Here is a 20719-nt window from a genome sequence, read left to right as displayed (position 1 = left end):
CAAAAAACGTCCATCCTTTTATGAGAGTTAAGAACTCCGTAGCTTTTCAATTAAAATATGTCTCTGTTTGGTATCCTAAGTTCTATTTTTTCTATCAAAATATATCTCTATTTAGTATCTCAAAATCAATTTCTTGGATAAAAAAATATCACTGTTTAGTATCTCAAAATCTATTTCTTGGATCAAAAAATATCTCTGTTTAGTATCTCAAAATCTATCTTTTCGATCAAAATATATCTCCATTTAGTATCTCAAAAACAAAACCTGTAAGAGATGTCTTGGCCCATTGCGTGCTTGTTATGCGACAAAAATGTCTATGCGTAAATAGATTCGAAAGCACCAACGACAGCAGACAGTTTTTGTTGTTATTTTAGCTGCTTGTTGCAGTTCGGTATTCAGATCGACACCCAGACACATCGACACATAGACATAATGCACAAGACTCTCGGCACATGGGGCTTGTCCTTCAAAGCGAATAAACAGAAACGTGAAAAACGAAAGCGAAAATGGCATATATGCGTAAGAACAACAACTAAGAGCAACAAAAGCAACAAAAGCAAAAGCAAAAGCAACAACTGCAACTGCAATGCCAACGGCCACTGCAATTGCAGAAAATATTAGGCGGATGTCTGACTACAACGTGTGCATCTATAATCCATCCATATACGTATCTGTATATATATATATATATATATATATATATATGTATATATATAAACGCCTCTCTAGATATTAATATTTATGGCTTGCAGGAACTGAGAACGAGACTAGACCAAGTTTAAGCGAAAATAATCACGGATATTGCATTACGGATTCTCCAAAACGATTTACACTAAGATCCAAAGAGTTAGTCATTCTATAAAAATGCATTCTTAAAATATAAATGACACTATATATATAAATAAGATGATTGATTTGAAATCTAAAATAATTATTTGTGGCTAAGCGAGAGAATATACTTCAACTAACAACAACAACTAGAATAAAATAAAGTAGCATGAACTAGTAAATAAATAATGCAATTTTAACAAAATAATAGTATAAAATAATAGATACATTTACAAAATCTGAAAAAGGACACAAAAATAATATATTTAAAAGTCAAAAAGGAGAACTCCCCTTAAGAAATATTAACTTGAGATATAAATCACTTGCATAAATATTTTTTACTTGTTTCGAGCATCTTTTAATTTAAAAAATGTTTTAGGAGAATTAAATATTATCAAAAAAAGTAAAAGCAGTTATTTTAATCTATAAAAAATATTTTAATGAATTTTTTATAATATAAATAAATAAGATTCATAGATATAACAAGCAATTAAACAATAACCAAATGACATTGTTGGCTCTTGAACCGGAACCCGCACGCTCAGTAAACGCTTCTTAAAACCTATAAAATCTACTCGTTTTGTTTAAGGTTTTTAAATTCTATTAAATATTTAAAGATATCAATAATATTTCCCCTACTTTATTTCGGTGTACTTCTTCCCTACATATCTTTCCTGCAATTTAATGGGGAAGTCAAGTGCCCGGGAGGCCCTATATCATCATCGTATCCCAAGTGTTACCTGTTGTTTTGCCGCTGGAGACGTCAGTCGCATTGCTCGTTCCCCAGTGATATATTTATATAAATGTATGTATATATATTTATATATGTATACAGCTGTGTGCATATTTTAGAATGTAATTGTGCATCTGGCCTAGACCTAGAAAAGGAAAATTTTGTTGCTATTATTATTGCTCGTACTCGTGAATTCGCATTCGTTTGCAGTTCGCAATTCGCAATTCGTTCGGCAATGTCTGCTGCTAGTATGAGTATTAGTATGAGTATGAGTTTGAGTATGAGTATGAGTATGAGTCCCTCTCTATCTTGCTCTGTGTGCCATTTTGTGTGGCACTCATTATTTGTTCTCCTTCCTCGCAAATTAAAAATATGCCTAAGCAAATAAAATGCATTCAATGTGTGTTTATACATCTATATACTATATATGTATATATATATATATTTATATATGTATTTGTGCATAGATAGTTGCCTTGCATTGGTATTGGTGACTCTTGGCATGCATTTTGTGTCTGTGGGTAAATTGTGCGTTAGTTTCGCACTGTACAGGGTGCTTTATTTAGTGGGGATCGAGAAAAACTAAGTTGTATACCAAGTTTAAGATCCCTTATGGGTAGTTTTTATATAAAACATTTTTAGATAATTTAGATAAATTTATTACTATTAATAATTTGTAAAAAACTATACCAAATTTCATATCAATTCTAGCTTATTTTCGATATTAAATAAACCTAAATCAGTTTGGTAAATTAATGATTATTTATATTTAGTATTTATGTGTTACCATACCAAATTTCAAAACAATTGTAGGTGATTATGGGTATAAATTTATTTGAAATGAGTATGTTTTTATGTAGATGACCTCTTTCAAATAAAATTGTTACTTTTTTTTAATAAATGTATAATTATCTTGTTGCATACCAAAATTCAGATCATTCTAATATGATTTTAAGGATAAATTATTACCAAATCAGTTAAACATCTGACAAGGAAGTGTTATTTATGTACTATAATACTTAAACCGATTTCCTGAGAGCTAAAATATTAAAAGAAACTTAGAAAAAATATTGTATTTGATGTATTTTTAAATCATATTTCATCTTAATCTAGTTAATACCTTTAACACCCCTTATTCTAACCAATCACCGTACTAGCAGAGACATTGGCTTTCAAATACAAGCCAAGAAACAACAACAAACACGGCAGAAACAACTGCAATTGACTTTAACTGCAACTGCAACGCAATGAGAATTTCAAATAAAACAAAAGCAAACCAAAAAAAAAAACTATATATATGTGTAAGTAAGAAAAAATGAAACACAACCCAGAACCAGCAACAACAAACAATTTAAATTGAAAAAATTGTTTTTTTTTTTGCGGCAGACAAACGGCCATAAACGCCGCCCCTCTATTTTGCCAACGAATCTCTGGGAGATCGGAGCGATTTTCAGCCCGTTGCAACATTGTGCGGTAGCAGTGTTCGATACGCGCAACATTCTATCAAATAAAATGCGAATTAACAACCAAATCGAATGCACAGAGAGAAAAAGTTAACACTAAGTTAGGTGGTTATTAAAACTTAAAGGGAAAGAGAAAATATATATCATTTAACTAAAATTGTATATATCTTTTCAGTTTGCAATTGAATTAAAGGATTGAATCGGAAATTTATCATATTTAAGCTTAACATATTCGCAATCTTTGAATTGATATTTAAAAATATTTTTATTTGACAATTTTTCCGATTAATCAAAGTTTTAAATTTTCATAACTTAGCCAAAAAAGCATTAATTTTAATTCTGAAAGCTTTCTTATGTTTAGAAATATTTAGAAATTTAGAAAATTAAAATTTTGTATTACATTTTTAACAATTTTAACGATGTAACCCCTTAAATAATTTTGCAAAAATTTTAAAATTTTATTTTCTGCCTTAGATCGATTCAGCTGTTAATGCTGATCAACAATATATATGATTTATGGGGTCGAAAATGATTCCTTCACGTCGTAACAAGCTTATGACTAAAATTATAATACCCTGCAAGGGTATTATTATCTTAAACAAAAATATTTTTTGATCAAGATTACTGTTCTGAACAAGTCTTGCTCCGAAAAGTAGACTTTGATAAATTTGTTCCACTTAATAGTTTTAGATACGTTGCATTCTTTGGAAATATTCAGAACTTATTTAAATATTAAACAAAAGTCGACTTAAATAAAGCTTTTGATTTACAACAAGTTTAATATTTAAGTAATTTGTTTATATTATATATTTTTATTTATTATATAATTTTAAATATTATATATTTTTTATATTTATATATTTTTTTATATTTATATATATATTTATTTATTTATTTTCTTGTTCATAACTTTTCCCACAAACTATAAATTTACTATTATTTTATTTCTCTAAGTGGCTAAGATCCGAGAGAATGGCATTGGTAGGGGTTGATGGCTGCTAGGGGGGTGGGCTGTGCGAAAGGGGGAAAAAAACTATACCCAGTGAACTGCCCGTGGGGTAATGGCGAAGCTAACGACAATTCATTGCGATTCTCGAGAGTGCCGGACTTGTAGTTGTCGCTGTTGTTGCTGCTATAGTTGCTGCTGCTGCTGTTGCTGCTGCTGCTTTTGCTGCTGCTGCTGCGGGGAGGAACTGCGGGGCGACACGCACGTTGTCCATGTCCCCATTCGAGTCAAGTGACGTGTTATCTGTCGCCTTCTCTCAGAACTTTGACTTCTATCAGTTGAATGTCGTTGCAGTCGTCGACGACGACGCTGCTGCTATTGCTGCTGCTGCCGTTGTGCAGTTTTTAGTTTGCAAAAGCAAAAAGCAAATAGCAAAAAGCAACATTTGCAATTGCAAAATATGTGACAAAGCCTTTGATGGTCGCTTAGTTAAACCTTTTCCGGTTAGAATTATCCTTTTTCTGAAGAGTCGATAATCAAGCTTAAAGTATTATCTTATCTTTCCGTTTGCCTTGTCAATTTCCTATTTAATTAGGGTCATTTCTTATTTACTAAGCTTTTTCTTGACTTTATATATCCTGTTTTCCAGCAGTTTCTGTCTCTATCTTGTCTGTCTCTCAAAAAAAAACAAAAAAAAAACCAAACCAAACCCAAAACGCCCACAGCCACGCCCAAAAAGGAGGCTAGTTTCAATGTCAGTGTGTCTATTATGCGGCTATTATGATTGGTATTATTAGCTGCATGCCATGGAAAATGAAAACTGCCAACTGGCTAAAGCCGGCAAACTGGGAAAATGCCAATGGAAACTGGCAACACTTTCCCTCTCGTTGCTTTCCATTTCCAGCAAAACAGCAGCAGCAGCAGCAGCAACAACTTCATCATCGTCTCTGCAACATCATCTGCTGCAGCAGCATCAGCAGACTTGCAACTTGCAACTTGCAACTGGCAGCTATGCAGTAATTATTGCACGATCAATTTGCCGGCCATCCATGTCGGTGAAAAACTTTCCTTTGCAACATATTAATAAGCCGGCTCAGACTCGGGGTTTTGGGTTTCGGGAAAGGTGTGGCTAAAAAAGTTGTCCAAAAAGATAACTAGAAATTTCTGGAGGTGATACTTGGGAAAATGTTTCAATTAGCAGGGAAAAATCAAAGAGGTGTCTTCGAGATATATAGCTGTGATAAATGTTTTAATAAAATAATTTAAATGTTGTGAAAGAACTTTAAAATAAATAATATATAATTTTGAAATATATTAATAATATAATATAACCTATTAATTATATTATATTATTAATATATATATCAATATGATCAAAGTTACCTTATCCTATAAAGCTATTTAGCATTATATTTATATTTTATAATGCATTACATATAACCTACCTCAATTTATTTAATATTAGTCATATAATATAACTATTTTCTAATATGATCAAAGTTTCCCTGTCTTAACAAGCTATATTATAAAATATTTTTATATTTTATAATGCATTACATTACATACATTACAAAGATTATATTAAAAATATAATATAACTATTTTTTAATATAATCAAAGATTCCTTATCTTTGTAAACTATTTTACATTATATTTATATTTGCTAATAGATTATAACCTACCTCAATTTTAATTTTTCGAGTTCATATACCTTTTCTTCTTATTGAAACTTAATCTATATTCTATTATTAAGCATTTATTCGATCACAATCTTAATCGATTTGCTGACTATATATTTTAAAAGTCATAACCTACCTCAATACTTTGCTTATTGTTTCAACTTTTAAAAGCTAAACATACAATTAAGCATTCAATAGAACTATAATTAATGCAAACACATATTATTTTCTATAGTTTATGTGTCATGACCTACCTTAACTCTTTGAACAGATTTGAGCATTAATTAAATTGTTTATAATTTATTTTAGTAAAGTTTCTTGAGCTACCCTTTTATTAAGATTTTCTTTATAATTTTTTTTTTTACCCACTGATAAGATATATACTATTTCCCTGGCGACCCTCGTTCGAGTTTTAGTGGCAGTTACTAGCACAAAAAAAAAACAGAAAAAACTAATACAACAAAAAAATCCGTTCGGCGGATGAGCGGTTGCAGTTAGCGTCGCCGCTGACTGCGCTGTTGCTCTGCTGCACTCGTCGACGTTTGCCGTGTTCACCTCCCCTCGCCTCACCTTACACAGTGTAACCTCCCCCCTAACAGCCAGACCTCCCCGCTGGCCCAAAAGTTTGCGGTTGACGGTCGTACAGTTAGACGGACGTTTGCTTTGCTTGCATTTACAACAAACGGCGAGTGTGAGTGTGTGTGTGTGTGTGTGTGTGTGTGCATTATAATGGCATTGAAAATCTTTTTCAATAAAACACGTAAACAAACAACAAAAACCGAAAAGCCAAAACCAAAATGAAAATGAAAACGCACAGAAAAGCAACAACAACAAAAACAACAACAACAATAAACTATGATGATTTAGTAGAAGAAGAAGCAAATGCAGCTGAAGCTAAAGCTTTGAGTTTGCACTTTTAGTTAATAGTTGTTTTTTTTTTCTTTATATTTTGTTGTATTATTATTATAAACAATTTTGCGTTCTCTTACATTTAATCAAGTTGTTATAATGCGTGAGAACTACGCAAAAAAGATGTATGATGCACTTGTGAGGTATTTTTCGTATTTTTTGTTGTAAAAAAAAAATACTATAAGACAAGATTAAAAACTAAGTTTTTAAATTTTTTAATTAAATAATCATATTGACAGAAATTCTTTAAAAATATTTAATAGAAAGGATTTATCTTTACGATGTAAATATAAATGATATATATCGATAAAATAAATCCTTTTTATATCAGTTTAAGAAATGATTATCGAATTTATCGCAAAGTAAATAATATCCAATATTCAAATATCAGAATTATTTCTTTAAAAGTACAGCATTTTAATTTAACAATTATTTGAAGTAGATTCTAGTCAAAAATGCTTTTATTATATTCAAAATAACATCGCTTGATTTGTGAAATATTGATTTTTATATCGTCTTATAAATATATTCAATATTCAAACGATATCAATAAGACCTTTATTATATCAAAATTCAATTCAAAAGTTTTCTGAAATATTGATTTAAATAATTTTCAATATTTTTGAGATCCAGGAAATGTGTATATATAGTGTTAAAACTTTTTATAGAGATGTATAAACTATATTCGTATAGAAAATAAGATAAAAGACTTTAAAACAATATCATATTCATCAGAAAATATCTTAAACAAGGCTTCAAAATATTGAGATTTTGCATGCATCGATTATAAGCCATAAAAGCATTTTCCTTTACATCTTTTTTTCTTCAATTTTTCTTTCTATTATTTTTTTTTATTTTCGGAATTTTCCAGTTGAAATGCTCTTTTGAATTTAGCGTTTGAAACGACTGGCGACTGGCGACTGACGACTGACTATCTTTGCGGACTCACTCACAATAGCTTGAACTTGAAAACGCCCCGTTGTAGTTGTTGCCGCCGTTTGTTATTGTGCAGTTTAATCAACTTTTGTCTGTTTGGCGACTGACACTGAGCGAGACGGCAGGGCGAGCGAGTGGGACGGGTGGCAGGCGGTCGGTTTCGAGAAGTGTTTCCATTGAATTTCAATATTCATTAGAATTCGAACGATCAGCGGCGATGGAAATATAGAAATATATAGAAATGCCACTGCCTCGGGTCAAGGGAAGTTATGGAAAAACCTCTAAAAGGTTATAGACAAAAACACACATATATATAAATATGATCAGAAATGCAATGCCCAGATCGAAAATTGTCACTGGTTACATTATGGGGGAGGAAAATGAAACCTCTAGAAGAAAATATAGTATAAATCGTAGACAACATTGCGTATACGTAATATTTTGTAAAGGTTGAATTTTGAGTTTCCTTAAAAAGTTGTTGTTAACATATAACATATATATAAATATGATCGGAAATGGAATGCTTAGATCGGAAATTGTCACTGGACTTATTATTATTATGGAGATGTAAAATGAAAACTATAAGAAAATATAGTATAAATCGTAGACAGCATTGCGTATACGTAATATTTCATAAAGGTTGAATTTAGAGTTTCCTGAAAAAGTTGTTGTTAACATATAACATATATATACATATGATTAGAAATGCAATGCTTAGATCGGAAATTGTCACTGGATATATTATAGGGGGAGGAAAATGAAAACTCTAGAAGAAAATATAGTATAAATCGTAGACAACATTGCGTATACGTAATATTTTGTAAAGGTTAACTTTAGAGTTTCCTGAACAAGTTGTTGTTAGATTAAACTATAAATAACTCACATAAATCTATACTTGAACATTTGTTTGGCTTTCCCAGGAAATATATATATTTATAGAAAATATATATTTTATGAAAAGCATTGAGAATTGTAGACACCATGGTGTATACGTGATTTTTTGCAGGTACTAAACACAAAATGCATTAAACAATGGCCACAATAAACCATAAATAAAGCAATCAACAATTTTTGCTAGACAATTTTTTTTATTTATATTTTAAATACAAAGCTAAATTTGCATAAATGGATCTATGGAAACTTGGAAAACTTTTTAAATAGTTTTTAAAGTTATAGAAGATGAGGGAAATGCGCTAGAAAAGCCTTTCAAGCCTTAAGAATTTTAATTAAGTTTCTAATTTCTTTTCTAAAACGTATCTTAATCTGTCAAACTATATTTTGTATTCCCTAAAAGCCTCTTTTTTTCCCCAAAAAAACTACAAATTGAATTGATATTTTCAAATAGCGTGGCGTCGACTGAGCGAAAGTAAAAATTCAAATTGATGGCTTTCGGAAATCAAATGAAAATCGAGCAAACAGGCCGAAATAAATAAATACAAAAAAAAACCAAGGCAACTCTCAGCACTCCAACGCGATTCGTTAATTAAAATAAATACTTTCCGCCACGGACGTGGACGTTGTTTGAGCCAAAAACAAAAAAGAATAACAAAAACAAAAACGCAAAACTAAAACTGAAAATAAAATAAATGTAAATGTAAATAAAAGAAATGCAAAAGAAATAGAAAAGAAACGACTGAGGCGAGCAAATGTGAAAATGCCAGCCACATGTGTCCAACAGTTTTCTTTTCGCTTTTCCAATGCTGCATGCTGCCTGCTGCCTGCTGCCTGCCGCATGTTGCATGACCAAGAAGTCAGTTACTCAGTTAGTCAGTCAGTGTTACCCGATACCAGATGCCCCGATGCGATGACGATGCCAAAAGCGGCCTACTAAGATACTTTTACCAGGCATCTACCAACTGGTTTTTTTGGTATTAGAAATTGGCCAACAGCAGTGGCAGCAGCAGCCAGAGATCGATGCTTGGACTTGGGCCTGGAAAAAAAACTGTATGCGAAATTCACTTTCATTATGAATGGCCGAATGGCAATGCATACAAATGTGTGATTCGCGATTTAAGATTCGCGATTTGAGATTGCAAGTTGCTGGCCGCTTGGTCATCCAACCTGGCCAACACGAGTTTTGTTGTGAGTTTTCCTTTCTTTCACATTCGCCAAGGCTTGTTTTTCTTTAGCAACAGCAGCAACATCAGCAGCAGCAGCAGCAGCAACAGCAGCAACAGCAGCAGCAACATCAGCAGCAGCAGCAGCAGCAACAGCAGTAACATCATCAGCAGCAGCAGCAGCAGCAGCAACAGCAGCAACAGCAGCAGCAGCAACATCCGCAGCAGCAGCAGCAGCAGCAGCAGCAACAGCAGCAGCAGCAACAGCAAAAGCAGCAACGTTGCTAATTGGTTGGAAAAATACTGGCTTTCAGTGGGCCAAGTTCGAGGCTGTGGTAGATATGGTAATTAGGATGGAATATTAAGTGAGGCAAGGGCTTTGATTTATAATGAATAATATTATTAAAGACTTAAAAGAAGAGTGTCTTATATCTTTTAGGGATTTTAAAGACTGAAAATGAGTCAGAAATATAAGAAATAATTATATTACAAGCAGTAACTTGATAATATAAATATAATACATGATTAATATATATATTTCGAATTCTAATAAAGCATTGTCTTTATTTTAGCCTGATTTCTAACCTTAGTGTTAACCCATCTCCTTCCTCACTTCACCTCCTTTAACCATTTCCCCATTATGTCCGAATTTCAGTTGCTTCAACTCCTTTACCATTTCCATTTGCATTTCCATCTGACGCTTTGTGCCCTGTGGGCCTGTCTAGATGGCGTTGCATGTGGCACTCAGCTGGAAGGGGGGAGGGGGGTGGAGGGAGCCCATTATGTTTTGGCCACATCAACTCGAATGGCTAACTAAGTTGGGCATGTTGTTGCATGTGGCTGCCATTTAGCAATTGGAAGTTGCCAACTAACACATTTCAAGTCTTCAGTCAGATTCCCCCTTTTGCAGCGCGTTTCCATTTCGCATTTTCGCTTTCATTTTCTTTTTGCTTGGCAAGCAGCGAAATAGTTTTTTCTTTATCTATTTCTTTTTTGAAGCGAGAAAATCGAAAGTTTTTCCCCAGACCATAATGCAAAAAGAAAGTGCAAGTGCAAGTGCAGCAGCAGCAGCAGCTGAAGCTTCAACTCGAAAGAAAGGAAAAGCAAAACAATGCCAATGGGGCGTATGAGCAACTTGTTTTCGGGCCAAAATGTAGGATGAATGCCATTGTTTTGCGGTGACGAGTTTTTCCAGCTACCCAGCTTATGTAGTTGTGTTTGTTGTTGTTGTGCCATTTTCGTTGTCAAGTGCAAGTCGCAGTTTGTTGTCGTTGTTGCCGTGGTCAAATGAATCGCTAAGCTTGTTGGCCAACAACAGCGGAATAATGTTGCATGCAGCACAATCAGCAATTTCCTTTTGGCTCCACTCCATCTCCATCTCTCTGTCTCCGTCTGGAGCTTTCGATTTCGTTTAATTAAAACGCATAAAAGTTGACGATGTCATTGCCAAGGGGATGCGATTTTAACTTGGGAGAGAGAGATGACCACAAGAAACTGTATTTTCTAGAAAGGGGAAAGATTTACTTAAGAAAGAAAATTCTGATAGGAAGCTTAAAATTAAGATAATTTAATTTTCTTCTAGGAAATTCTGGTGGAAACTATATTTTGAATGCTAACATAATTATGATTAAACAAGTATATTATAAGTTTTTTATATACTTTTAAGTCAAATTAAATAAAAAATTGGCTTTAAAGTGTATTAAAAGGAAATTCAATTAAAAAATGTTTTAATTCCATAGAAGGGTATTATAATTTTAGTTAGCAGCTTAAAAATCAGTGAAGGAATCATTTCCGACCCCATAAATCATATATATTCTTGATCAGCATTAACAGCTGAATCGATCTAGCCATGTCCGGGGAAATCTTAATTTTTGAAATTTTTACGAAATTTCGATACATCATTAAAATTCTCAAAAATTGACAAAAAATTGAACTTTTTAACCTTTTAAACTGAGTATGCAGATTTGTTTTCCCTTTAAAAACTAGCACAGAACCGCTTTCCGAATGGAAATTATCCCATTTTTGGCTGAGTTATGATGTTTGAAAAATTGTGATTTATACAAAAAAATTAGCATATAAAAAATATCGATGAAGGGTAGGCAAACTTTGGCTTCTTATTTTTTTGTTTTAAAGTGCAAAATGGTAAAGAATGTTTATTTTTTAATTATTTCTTACCGAAAAAACTTAAACACTCGTCTACAAATAGAAAACTTCAATATAAAATAGATTTTTAACAAAAGAAAAATATATATCTTCAACAGAAACCTTAAGTACTGTTTTTAAAATTACTAAAATCTTGTTTCAAGTTAATTCCTATTACACACCAATTTCTGGGCTTACTAAATATCTTAAATATTTCCAAATACCTTAAAAAATCTTCCAAAAAACCTCTTCCAAAAGAGGACAAATAATCATCACTAAAGCTTAATCTTCTCACCTTAAAAAAATAAAAAGACAACAATCTCTTGGCCCACTCGCCATTGGCAGTGACAGACATAAAGCCAAAACAAAAAACACGGCGGATTTTCTTATCATTGACATTGGGTGGGAAAAAAGTTGCCAACTTCAGCAGCTAAGCAAAGAAAAACTAGCAATCATCATAATTCTTAATCATGCCACCAAAAGTCTGCGCTGCACTAAACACTCTCTGATCTTTTTTGCGGCTGCATTTTTTACCACCTCCCCTCGTGTACGTCATTTCAATAACAAGTTAAGAACTTGTCGCGGTCAAGGCAAAAACAAATGCTGCTGCTGCTTGTCTAGAGCCCAAAAAAAAAAAAACAAAAAGAAAAATAACCAAAAAGTTGACACTTGTAATAACCGCTTTACATGCAAAACAAACAAGCGAATTACTCATACGCAGTGTTGCCATTCTCTGTGGCTAATTTTCTTTTATTGTTTAAACTCAACAACTGATGATGGTCAAGTGCAAGCTGAAGCAAATGAAAAGGGGGAAATAATTGGGGAATTGGACTGAAGGCTTTTCCACCGAGAGAGTTAATGAAAAACCGCTGAATTGAAATGATTTTCTTTTGGTTTTAATCGGTGAAGTGAAGAGGTGAATGCCATTTTGAACATGTGTTTTCATTGGGGTTTTCACTTTATCTTTTGGTGCAACGAGAAACTTCCTGAAGATTTGTGGAAAGTTTTTGAACATGAAACAAATCTTTATTTATAATCCCAAAAATAAACCCCCTTTTGTATATCTGTCTATTAAAATCGGTTTATATAGACCTAATTCCATTTAAAACCCCCACTTAAACCCTTTTAAGCCCCTCATAATTCCTCTTCAAACAATCGGAAAAGTCCCTTCTCTGTCAAATAACTATTAATTACGTCTCTGAATCATCGCTTAGAACAACTCACCTATCAGAAATTCCTCTCAAAATACAAAGTGCATCGGGCTTCCCATCTCATCAAGTCGAGCGTTAAATCAAGTTAAAAGCTCCATTCGCCAACAGGTCACGATTTCTGCTGCTGATATCGGGTATCCATCAGACTGCAGCATCTTCCTAATCTTGTCGAGAGCATCAAAGTCGCAATCATCAATTCGTCGACATTATAACCTCGTCGCTCGTTTAACCCACAAGAGTCCTGTTTGTTTTTTTTTTTTTTTTTGCTTTTGCCCGGCGAAATTCCAATAAAAAAACACACCCCCGTCTCGTCGTTCGTAGACAAAGAAACTATATACGGATAATTTTTTGGCAAGATTACGAGCGTGGAACAAAGAGGATTGCCACCCACTTCCTTCCATCGCAGGCGTAACAATTACAAAGTCTGCGATGCTTCTAGTTTGTGCACTGCGCGAAAAAGTGGGGATGTTAAAAATCGGAATTCATAAATATTTTTTTAAATCATTTCTAATCATTTAATTTGACATATTTCTGAAAAGAGGTTTAAGAGAGCAATCAAACGCTTTTAGAGGTCATTTCTAATCATTTAATTTGACATATTTCTGAAAAGAAGTTAAAAAGAGCAATAATACGGTTTTAGAGGTCCTTAAAACCTATGCATCTTTTGGTACTTGTAGGATTTGGTTTTGGGTGTAAATTTAGCCCTTTTTGTTTCTGGTTTTTACCTTAAAAAGTGGTTTTCGGAAATTTTATTTAGATTTCAGTGTTTATGTCTTCAAATTTGATGCTCAACTGCTTTCTAAATTATTAAGAACTTTAATATCTATAACTAAACTATTTAAGAATCTTTAAAATTACATCTATGAATCTGTTAAGTTTTAAACTATAAACATAAATTCTATAAATGATGTTATACTTCAAATTAAACCCCATTATGTACTCCTTTGTACCCTTGTAGCTTTTGCCTTTCTTCAAGTGTACCTTAACTTTTTTTTTGGGGTACAAAGGCAAAAGAAGAGGAGGAAGAGCAGCAGGTTTTTGTCGCCTTGTCGTTGCCATCGTAATCTGTGTGTGAGTGAGAACAGGATAGCAAGAGGCGGTAGACACGGGGAGAAGATTGTGCGATTGTGATTCTGTTGCTGTTTCAGCTTCGGTCTGCAGGTTAGTCAGTCAGTCAGTCAGTCAGTCAGCTATTCAGTTCGTCAATCAGTCAGTTAGTGAGAGCGACCAATTTCGTTGGGTTTGAGTGCACGGCGCGTGTATTAGATGATATGAGGTCATTCACTGCTGTTTACACCAAAAATTTCGTCTCGCCGACGTCGCTGCTTTTTGTTGCTTTTCTGCTGCTGCTGCTGCCGAAATTGCTGGATGACGCTGCTGCGCTCACAATATACAGTTTGTTTTAAATATATATATATATATATTTATGTATATGTATACTGTATACTGTTCTTATTGTTGTTGGGGGGGCTGAAAGCTGAAAGCAATACGAAACGAAACCCCAAACTTGTATTACTTACTTATATCGAGCATTTCCGACATTCTCCTTGCCCACTTTCCGCCTGTCTGGGTCGTAGGTGGCGCTGTTGTTGCAATGCCCAAGATTAGCACAGTGGCGCCAGGATAACCAGTTTCTGCCGTCTTTTCAAAGTTAGGGATCCTGAAACTTAGAATTTATAATTATTGCTTGATTTGTCACCATATAAAGCTGAAATTTTACCTAAAAACTCATTTTATAGTGGGAGAACATAATATAAAATGTTCAGATTGATTAGAGAACTGAAAAATCATTTAAAATTAAATTTTAAAATCTTCTAAACGCATTCTTAATAATATATAATAGCTAATATCTTATATATAATAAAATATTTACTTTGATCAATAAAATTAACATGAAAATGACATACTATAAGGGTTTCAGTTCTTAGAAAATCAGGTGTAGATTTCAAGCTGGCAGTTATTAATCATTTTCTGCGAACACTAACTTCAGATGAATTAAATAAATAAATTAGATTATTTCCTATAGTTAGAAAAATATATTCCCATTATCTCCGAAGCTCTGATTAGTTTCTGATAGTGAGGCAACCAATGTGCAGCATTTGTCGTTAGCTGTTCAATGACTTCTGCTGAAACATGAATCGACAACACAGGCGACACCCCAAACCAAGTTAAACCCACCGATTTCGAGTCCTCCAGCCGAAGGAGTCAAGGAGCTGTGTGTGGAAAAGGTTGAGCTGCAGGAGATGGAGTATGGAGGAGGAGCTGGGCAGGCGGCGCACAGAGCCACCTAATGCGCTTCCTCTTCAACAAATTCTTTTACGACTGTCTGTCTGTCTTTCTCAGTCTCCAGTTCCCCTCTTTCTTTTGCTTTTGCTTTGACTTTGACTTCTTCTTCCTCCTCTTCTTCTTGTACTTGTTCTTGTTCTTCGTCTTCTGGCAAAAGGAGTCGTCGGCGACCACCAAACCCCAAACGATATTCCCCCAGGTCCATTCTATCCGTGTACTCGTACTCCCCTTGCATTTGTTGCTAAATCCAACACGGAGAGAAATCAGGGTTACGTTTTGATATGGATTGGGAACAATAATTTCGAAGGATTCGTTTATTTATCGATGGTAAATAAATAATATTCCTTAATAAAAACTAAGATTGCTGACACAATTTAATGTGAATTGAATAGGAACTATTACATTTATAATTCTAAAAATTAGGTCACACTTTTCTAATATTATTCTATATATTATTATATAATGAATATAAGCTCCTTACTATTAATTTCCTTTGGAAATTATAAGCCCAATTTAGAATTTTTATAAATAGTTTTATGATACTATTTAGTCAAAATAATTTACAAACAAAATCTTAGTGATTTGTAATGTAATATTATATTGTAGGTTATGTTATCCTTTTTATATTAGTTAGAATTTTCTGCTAGTGTAGCCTTAGTTGTCGGTACATTGGACTCATTTCACACACAGACACGCACACACATTCGCAGTTAGACATTCGCACACACACACACACACACAGACAAAGAGCTATTGCAAAAGTATGTCTGTGTCGTCGTCGCCTCATTTAGCTTCTGCTTCTTCTACACCTTCTGGCACACAACCCACCGCCCCCACCACCCAACTGGCTCCTGGCCACCAGCCCCAACCCCGTTCCGTCTACACCCTCGCTGTTTCTAAAAACAAAACTCTTCCTTCTGCCGCCTCTTCTTCGCCTGCTCGTCTTCTCCTCCCCGGTTCTTCTGCTCGGTCGCTTGTCGTCGTCGTCGTCGTCGTCGTCTACTTGCTCTGCTTCCTTTATTTGCAACATACATTATATGCCAGCCAAGCGGCAGAGGGCAGCAGTGGGGCCAGGCCGAAGAAGGGAACCGAGAAGTGCTGCCCTCCCGCTCGCACACTTGCAATCGCAATCGGCAAAGTAAATGGAAAGGCCCCAACAACACTAAACAAACGGAAAGTGAAAATTTGCTCCACTGACAGACACACACCGCGAGCGAGCGAGAGAGAGAGAGAGAGACCAGAAAGGAAGAGAGCAAGAGAGCACCTCTCTGGCTCCACGCACACAGGGAGCGCAGCACTTACATACACTTGCATTGAGTCATAATCGTGTCGATTGCAGCAGCGCTGCCTCTCTCTGGCTAGGCCCCCCATTCCACCTTCTCCTCCCCCCAATGGGATGCCCGACAGAGACAACAGATGATCGCTTAGCCCTTTGGACGTGGCCTGACCCATTTGGGGAGCCTTCTCCAGAGATTCGTGTGGAAGAGGGGGGGGGGGGGCTCCGGTTGGGATGTAGGAAAGAGCACAAGAGAGCAGTGGGTCTGGGTCGCCGTGCCGCGTCGCTTGCGATTGTTTGTTATTTTTGTTGTATTGCCGCCTTACTTTTATTTTTATTTTTAATCGCTTGGGATGTGTAATGATCTCTAAAAAGGGAATTAATCGGGCCTTTGTTGTGGCATCGCCACTAAATGCCGTAATTCATTTCAGGGAATCTTTAAAATATGGCAAAATATTGCAAAGTGTTTTGCTAAAAAATAATCTTGGATTTTAATATTATAAAGGAGTATTTGTGGAGATTTAAAAAACTCTCCAGAGGTTCAGGAAGCTGTAAAAGAGATTTTGTTTTAAAACAACTTAAAGTTGTCTTAATTTCTAATTGTTTGTTTAATAAAATAATCCTTAGATCCTTGAATTATACAATTCTAAACCGGATTTATGGAGACTGGAGATTTGGAGACTTCTTTTCTTCCTGTGTGTGCTCAAAAGAAGTAATCCTAACTCGACAGCATTCTTGAGGGACTTGCTGCCGGACCCCCACTGATGGAGCTCCTTCCCCCCCCTCCCTCTAGCGGAGCCACCGTCCCTGCCAATTCCCCCCGCGAGAATTGCATGCAAATGCGCATGTGGCACACAAACACGCACACAAACAAGTAGCTGCATCGGAGGGGGAGGTGTGGAGGCCAGGGGCAACAGAGGAAACAGAAACAGAAGCCGCAGACTGAGAGACAGCTCCAAACATTGGCGCTCTCTTGCTATTACGTTTGTTTGCCATTTCGGCCTCTCGCTCTCTATGTCTCTCTCCGGTTGGATCCCTCTCTCGCTCTGGGTCTCAGTCGTTTTTCGCAATAGCAGCGACTGAGACTGTGGCAGAGACAGCGACGTCTACAGCGGCAGCTTTAAACCACACAGCACAGTCAGTCGTGTGAGCGAGCCCCATTCAGACCGCTTTTCTGCGCTCTTTTACACCTGCAGTGTGTGTGCGTGTGTTGGCGTGTGCGTGAGAGTGCGCGCGTGTGTATTGGTATTGGGGCATCGGGCATCGGGCATCGGTGAGTGGGGCGCGCGCGCGCTTTTGTGTATGCAGACAGGCAGCGATGCCAGCGTCGCTGCAGGCGCTCCTCTGCAACGCCAGCGTCACAGTCGACGTCGACGTTTGTTGTTTGCGCCTAACAAACACTGGCAGCGGTTTTTGTGCTGACTTTAGATTTTACTTTTGCTGATACCGTAAGAGATAAATGACGTGCCGCGGCGAGCGACGGACAGCACAGGCAAAGCACCAAACACAAACGGCAAACGGCAAACGGCAAACAGCAAACAGAAAACCGAGAACAGAGAACGGTGAACGGTGAACGGTGAACGTAGAACGGAGAACAGAAAGCAACAAGCAAAAGTAGAGATAGTGTAATAGCAATAATAGCAAAATGTGTTTAATTTTAAGCCGCAAGAAACGTCCACAATTAGTGCAAAACAGCAAAATGTTATAAATTAAATTAACAAAAAACGTATTACAAAGTAAAACAAAAAAAATATATAAATTCAAATCAAGCAAATACCTCAAGAAACAAACAAATAAACAAAAAAACAAACAACGAACCAAGTGCAAAAAACAAAAGGAGACAAAACGTAGTGCAATCTAAAAGTTGATATATTTAATTCAAGAAAACAAAAGTTATTACAAAAAACATGTCTGCATTGTGAATATACATTGCGTATACGCAATATTCTAATTGGAACCCATTTCGTATTGAGTCAGACATCACGCATACGCCGCGTTGTGCAAAATGATTATGGTGCAACATTTGGTGGCCGCCACGGCTCACAATTTTGCCAGCCAGGCGGCGGCAGCCCTCGTCAATGTCTCCAGCTCCAGCTCATCGAGCTCCAGCTCCAGCTCTAGCTCCAGTTCCAGTTCCTCATCCTCCTCCTCGTCGCTATCATCGGCCACACCCACGCCGGTGGCATCACCTTTAACGCCCACATCGCCACCACCAGCTTTGGCTGCTCCAGCGGAGGCTGCATCACCCGCAGGAGCGGAGCTAAAGGAGGAGCTACAGGAGCTGCCCAAGGAGGATTCCCCCACAGAACAAGGGGAAACGGTGGAGGCGAAGGAGGAGTGCAAGACGGAGCAGACGGAACCAGGTGCCATAGTTGATACCGAGTCAGTGTTGGCGCGGCAAAGTCCAAGTCCAGTTGCGTCCACCACGAAAGCACCTGAAATCAATCCCAAGTCACCAGAAGCAACCTCAAGTCCCCAGGTGAAAGAGTACGAGAACGAGGACCAGGAGGAGGAGGAGGAGGAGGAGGTGTCCGACTGTCGGGAATTTAAAGTGCTTTACAACCACCTAAGACAACAGCAATCCCCGCCGGACAAAACACGGAGCACCCTCGACGATGTCTCCAAGATCCTGTGGGAGCGCAAGCAGCAGCTGCAAAGGAGTTCGGTGATCACAGCGGCGCCACCACAGCAGCAATCCCAATCCCAATCCCACTCCCACTCCCAGTCTCAGTCCCAGCAGCAGCAGCCAATGAGTGACATCGAGGACGAGGAGACTCTGGAGGATGATGCCGATGCGGATGTTGAGGCAGATGGCGAGGATGAGGAGCTTCTAGAGCCTTACCAGGATGACTATGACTCTCCGCTGGATTTGTCCCTGGGTGGTGCCTCCAATGCTGCCGCTTCAGCAGCCGCTGCAGCCGCCTCAGCGGCCAGTCGCCGGCGAGGACGCACTTACTCCGGCACCGAGTCCGATGATTCCGCGCAATGTGAGCGGGCAAGGATGCGCCTGAAGCCGGAACGGAAGGCGGAACGTTCGGCGGCCTACAAGAAGAGCCTCATGAAGCGATACTGTAAGTGGCAGAATATTTTAGAGAGAAAAGTGAGGATTACCTCTAGGGATATGAAGATTTTAATGATACTGGAAATTTCTAGAAATGTTGGGGGTTATAAGATGGGTTAACAAACTGATCATTTCAAAACCTCAACTGTTGAAAACAGCAGAAAAGTCTGGAAATAAGATGTTAATACTGATTCCTAGATTAATAGGCGATACTATAATATCTGATTCTGGACTTATATGCCATACTATAAATCTTTAAAGATTTTCATATCTCAAGCTGGGTTTCTTTATTTTTTAGGCTTGTACAAAGTTTATAGGTTTGGTTTTTGGGAATTGGTCTTTAAGATTTGGTTTAGAAGAGATTCCTGTTAAAGAGGTTCAACAATTTATTTAAAAGGGATTCCTTTTAAAGGTGGTTCAACAATTTATTTAAAAAAAAGAAATAAGTAAATAAGAAGTACATTCTATGTATATTTTAGAATATTTATAATCCCCATATAATATACACATGGATTAAGATAATATAATAAACCAGGGCGAATATTATTTAAATATATAAACAATGAAAACAATTTTGATATGCCTAAAAATAAGATAAAGTTCCTAAAATTATAGGCTTGTTTTTATAAAAGGTTAATTAAAGGTCCCATAACCCCTGACTGTAGGTACATATCGTAAATGTAATATTAACAATATATTATATATTAAATACGATATATAAAACATTTATTCAAGGGTTTTTCTGTAAGTTAAATAACAAATACTCCAATTCAAGGTATTTCCCCATTAAAATTCTTCGTAAACTAATTTATTTATAAACAAATTTATAACCAAAATTAGTCATAGATTAGCAATTTGCCTAATATCCAATGCTTTGAGTTTGCTGTTTTATTTAAATGACTATTTTTTTTATCTCAAGTAAAACGTCACATATTTTTGGCTACCGTCGACAACTTTTGTTGTTATTTTTGTTGTTGTCGTTTTCAAGTGGCAGAGAAACAATAACGAAATGGCCAAAATGCCAGCCTCCCTAAACAACTCCCACGTCTTTCACTTGGCCAAATTGTGAAATGTCAATTTGGCAACAACAAGAAACAAATGTTTAAATAACGAAAAACGGAAAATACGAACGAAAAAAAAACGAAGAAAACACGAAAACAATGCTTGAAACCAGAGGCAAAATAAACATTAT

At 36.1% G+C, this 20719-nt stretch overlaps 1 protein-coding gene across 2 annotated transcripts in view; it reads left to right on the top strand.

The window, feature by feature from the left end:
- Eip74EF (Ecdysone-induced protein E74) overlaps positions 1-20719 on the top strand; it is an 85324-nt gene that overhangs the window by 46942 nt on the left and 17663 nt on the right. The window contains exon 1 of one of the 2 annotated variants that reach the window (XM_020953909.2): positions 15805-19537. The exons of the other annotated variant lie outside the window; for it this stretch is intronic. Within the exon in view, the coding sequence (XP_020809568.2) occupies positions 18472-19537 (1066 nt within the window). The 5' untranslated portion in view covers positions 15805-18471. Of the gene's footprint in view, positions 1-15804; positions 19538-20719 lie in introns of those variants that run through there. 2 annotated transcript variants of the gene reach the window in all.

This window comes from Drosophila serrata, unplaced genomic scaffold (assembly GCF_035046125.1).
Source record: "Drosophila serrata isolate PLE 108 unplaced genomic scaffold, ASM3504612v1 contig_359, whole genome shotgun sequence".
Lineage (NCBI taxonomy): Eukaryota > Metazoa > Arthropoda > Insecta > Diptera > Drosophilidae > Drosophila > Drosophila serrata.
Note: the sequence above shows the minus strand (reverse complement) of the source record. Positions and strands in the feature narration are given on the sequence as shown.